The 4,241-nt window shown below is 57.2% G+C and overlaps 1 protein-coding gene and 1 long non-coding RNA gene across 2 annotated transcripts in view; one reads left to right on the top strand and one right to left on the bottom strand.

Moving 5' to 3' along the window:
• The first annotated feature begins 2,133 nt into the window (after window positions 1-2,133).
• LOC108534249 (uncharacterized) lies at window positions 2,134-2,958 on the top strand. Its single transcript, XR_001886927.1, has 3 exons — window positions 2,134-2,205; window positions 2,425-2,516; window positions 2,918-2,958. It is a non-coding gene; the product is annotated as an uncharacterized LOC108534249 (long non-coding RNA).
• An 86-nt stretch (window positions 2,959-3,044) lies between these two features.
• The window catches only part of USHBP1 (USH1 protein network component harmonin binding protein 1), a 16,863-nt gene continuing 15,666 nt past the window's right edge, over window positions 3,045-4,241 (bottom strand). Inside the window, exon 13 of the mRNA XM_017879571.1 lies at window positions 3,045-3,048. Within this exon, the coding sequence (XP_017735060.1) occupies window positions 3,045-3,048 (4 nt within the window). The remainder of the gene's footprint in view (window positions 3,049-4,241) is intronic.

The following is a 4,241-nucleotide window of genomic DNA, read 5'->3' as shown; positions in this document are numbered from 1 at the left end:
GGCCGCGGGGCCTGACCCTCCCCGCCTCCCTCTGCCCCTCACCCCCGCCCTCGCCCTCGCCGGGCTCCAGCCTTAACCCCTGCCGGGCCGCGGCGGGAGCCTGAACCGCGCCTGCCCTCTGCCCTTCCTCGAGCCTCACCAAGATGTCTCTCCAAGGCCCTCCCCTCCACCTTTGGCCTTGGACGTTGGGTCGCTCGATCACCCTCGAGGCGCCCCTCGGAACCTCCCCCCACCCCACCGTTCCCGGCAAAGCAATGATGGGGGGCCAGTGGCACCCGGGGGGGGCACGCCCCTGCGCAAGACACACACGCGCGCAGGAGACACACACGCGCACACACACACACAAACACACACATCCTAGATTGTGTTTGCTTCCTCTTCCAGAAAGTCGCCGCGTCTGACCCCCACCCCACCCCACCCTTTCTCTGCTCGGGTTAACACCTGGTGCTCGGAATCTCCAGGGGGAAGGGATGTTGTGGTCTGAGACCGGCTGGCCGGGGCCGCGAGGTCAGGGGGCCCCTCTGCAGAATTTCTGGCCTCCGGGGGCAGGGCGCCCACCCGCCCCGCGCGACTGGAGGCGACAGGCATGCCCACCACCCCTGCCGGGGGCCTGCCCCTTTTCCCTTTTAATTTCCTTTTCTTTCTGTGCTTCGCAGAAAGGGCTTGGCCTGGCGGCCGGCTGGACTGCAGATGTCTCTTACAGGCGCCCTGGAGCCTCGCAGCTGCCGCCACCTCCAATTCACCCCATCCCCCAGAACCGGGGCTGGGGCCCGCCTGACCAGCATTTATTAAACACCTTTTGTATGCGAAGTCCGGGCTGGCGAGCTGGAAAAGCCCGAGCCTCTGGCTCTGGGCAGGTTAACCTTTAACCGGCTGGAAAAGCTCTTCCCGGAGTGACTTTTCACCTCGGAGTCTTGCGGCCCCAGCCACCCAGACTGTGGTCCCACCCCGCCCTGAGCCCAGAGGTGGACACCAGAGCATGCAGCTGGGCCTCTGAGAGCTCCGGCCAGGACTGTGCCCTCTGCGCACCTCCTCCTCTGCCTCCCAGAGCCCTGATGAGACTTGAAGAATTGCTCTCCCTAGAGTAGGGGGAAAGATGCTTAGAGATCTCCCAACACTTAAAAAGAACACTTAAAAAGGTTCTGAGAGAGCCATGCACACCCAGCCCTGGGCCTCTCGACCTGTTCCAGGGACGTTCTGGCTCCCTGCAAGGTGGAGGAGGAGGCGTTAGTGAATACAGAAAGCAGGAAGGACTAGGATTAGACATGAGCAAGGACTTCCCGTGGGTCTAGAGTCGGGTTCTGCCCACAGCCTGATGTAATCCCTGCTGGGAGAGAGGAAGGCGTGGGTGGAAGGGAAGACCCTTTGGTTCTGAGGCTGCATGGGAATGTGACTGGTAATTTGTGAGGACAGGGATCCTAGGCCCCTTGCCTGGACCTGCTAGGATCTTTGGTGGGGAACACTGGGGTGGAGGTCTCACCGAAGGGATTGAAAAGAGACTTAGATGGGAGACAGACAGGCGCTGTGGCTCACGCCTGTAATCCCAGCACTTTGGGAGGCCGAATCAGGAGGATCTCTTGAGGCCAGGAGTTCAAGACCAGCTGGGGCAATAAAGTGAGACCTGTTTTGAGCCCAGGTGTTCAAGGCTGCAGTGGGTTATAATCACGTCACTCCACTCCAGCCTGAGCAAGACCCTGTCTCAAAAAAAAAAAAAAGAAGAAGAAGAAGAAGAGGGAGAGAAGATTCAGGGAATGGGGGGATTGTGAAGGGGAGGGAGCAGAGAACTAGGTTTGAGGGAGACAAGTCTTGCAAGGGGGCTGAGGGCTGGGTGGGAGACGGGGTAAGAAAGACCACCGTGCAGATCCCAGAAACTCTAGTAGTACCAGTCCCAAAGGCTGCCCCACCCCCTCACAGTAGCCTGGCCACCCCTGTGCCCCCTGGGACCCGCCTGGGGGTGGATCGAGGTTCTACTCCGCCTCCCTGACCCTTGCCCGCGGCCCCGCGGTAACATTTGACCTTGCAGCGGCCGCAAACTGGGGACAAAGGGGCCTAGGCCCATCTGCCGAGGGAGCACCGATGGGAATGGCCAGATCCTGCTGGGGCAGCCTGGGAACCTATCCCCACCCCCCACCCCCCGCCGCCACATGTGACCTTGGCTCCCTTTGCCCCTCCACAGGCAACCACCTGGCGGGACCAAGAACACAGGTAGGTCTTAGACTCTGGGGGTCGGCGGGATACAGAGAAGAAATTCAGCTTCTCTGCCCCGCCCCAAAACGAGCAAGGTGGTCTGCCTCTGTTTCCCTGCTTTTTTCAAAGTTGGCCCAAGTCCAGGAACAGCGTGTAGGTCGGAAGGTCACTAGCCCCAGACCTCGCTGGAGAGGACTGTGCTCCCTACCATACTTCTTGTTCTGTTTCTGGGGTCAGGTTGACTGGATTCGAGTCCAGGCCGCTGACTGGTGCTGACCTCAGGCTGGCGTGGTGCTGCCCTGGGAGAGGCGGTGAACACACCTGCACAGGTGAGGCGTGGAGCACCCGCCCCCCAAGGCTGGGAATGAAAACCTTTCTAATCCCCGTCTTGGGTTTCAGCTGCCGCCCTGAAGGGGGACAGCTGGCCACTAATCCAAGCCTGGCTGGGTCATTCCAAGCTCCCCTTTCCCGGACTCCGCTAGTCCTGGTGTGGAGGGGCGGGGAGATGTGGCTTATGCAAATGACGTGCTAATCCATTGCCTGCTATTAACCTGACACTTCCCACAGCTCCTGGGCCCCCAGGAGAAAGCTGGAACTGGCCCCCATTGGCATTCGTTCTGAGTTTCTCTTGAAGTACAATGCCACCTGAGTCCCAGACTGTTACCTTTGCTATGCCTGTCCCCCACCCAGAAACCCTTTACCTTATTTTATTTATTTATTTTTGAAACAGACTCTCCTATTTTGCCTAAGCTGGTCTTAAACAAACCCCTGGGCTCAAGCAGTCCTCCTGCCTCGGCCTCCTGAGACACTGGGATTACAGGCAAGTTCGACTACATGGAGTCCAGAAACCCTTGACCTTAGCTTTGAGTTAGTAGCAACTCGTCATCCACACCCTGAATCTGAACCATTCCAGCTTCAGTCTCCCCTCTGGAATATAGGCATCCTCCTTTTTGTTTTGTTTTGTGTTTTATTTATTTATTTATTTATTTAGAGACAGAGTTTTGCTCTTGTTGCCCAGGCTGAAAAGTATTGGCGCTATCTCAGTTCACTGCAACCCCCGCCTCTCAGGTTCAAGCAATTATCCTGCCTCAGCCTCCCGAGTAGCTGGGACTACAGGCGTGCGCCACCACACTCAGCTAATTTTTGTATTTTTAGTAGAGACGGCAATTTCACCATGTTGGCCAAGCTGGTCTCAAACTCCTGACCTCAGGTGATCCTCCCTGCCTCGACCTCCCAAAGTGCTGGGATTACAGGCGTGAGCCACCGCATCCGGCCTGTTTTTGTTACTGTTGTTTGAGACGGAGTCTTGCTCTGTCACCAGGCTGGAGTGCAGTGGCGCAACCTTGGCTCACTGCAACCTCTGACTCCCTGGTTCAAGTGATTCTCCTGCCCCAGCCTCCCGAGTAGCTGGAATTACAGGCATGCACCACCACACCCAGCTAATTTTTGTATTTTTAGTACAGATAGGGTTTAACTATGTTGGACTTTATCTTTTGACCTTATGATCCACCCGCCTTCACCCGCCTTGGCCTCCCAAAATGCTGGGATTACAGGCATGAGCCACTGTGCCTGGCCCTGTATTTTTTTGAGACGGAGTCTCACTCTGTCGCCCAGGCTGGAGTGCAGTGGCACAATCTCGGCTCACTGCAAACTCTGCTTCCCGGGTTCATGCCATTCTCCTGCCTCAGCCTCCTGAGTAGCTGGGACTACAGGTGCCCGCCTCCACGCCCGACTACTTTTGTGTATTTTTAGTAGAGACGGGGTTTCACCGTGTTAGCCAGGATGGTCTCCATCTCCTGACCTCATGATCTGCCCACCTCGGCCTCCCAAAGTGCTGGAATTACAGGTGTGAGCCACCGCGTCCGGCCTGTTTTGTTTTTTTGAGACAAGGTCCTATTCTGTCACCCAGACTGGAGTGCAGTGGCGTGATCTCAGCTCACTGCAATGTCTGCCTCCCAGGTTCAAGCAATTCTCCTGCCTCAGCCTCCTGAGTAGCTGGGACTACAGGCATGCACCACCACACCCAGCTAATTTTTGTATTTTTAGTAGAGACG

This window comes from Rhinopithecus bieti, unplaced genomic scaffold, assembly GCF_001698545.2.
Source record: "Rhinopithecus bieti isolate Rb0 unplaced genomic scaffold, ASM169854v2 scaffold_9899, whole genome shotgun sequence".
In the NCBI taxonomy this organism is placed as follows: domain Eukaryota; kingdom Metazoa; phylum Chordata; class Mammalia; order Primates; family Cercopithecidae; genus Rhinopithecus; species Rhinopithecus bieti.
Note: the sequence above shows the minus strand (reverse complement) of the source record. Positions and strands in the feature narration are given on the sequence as shown.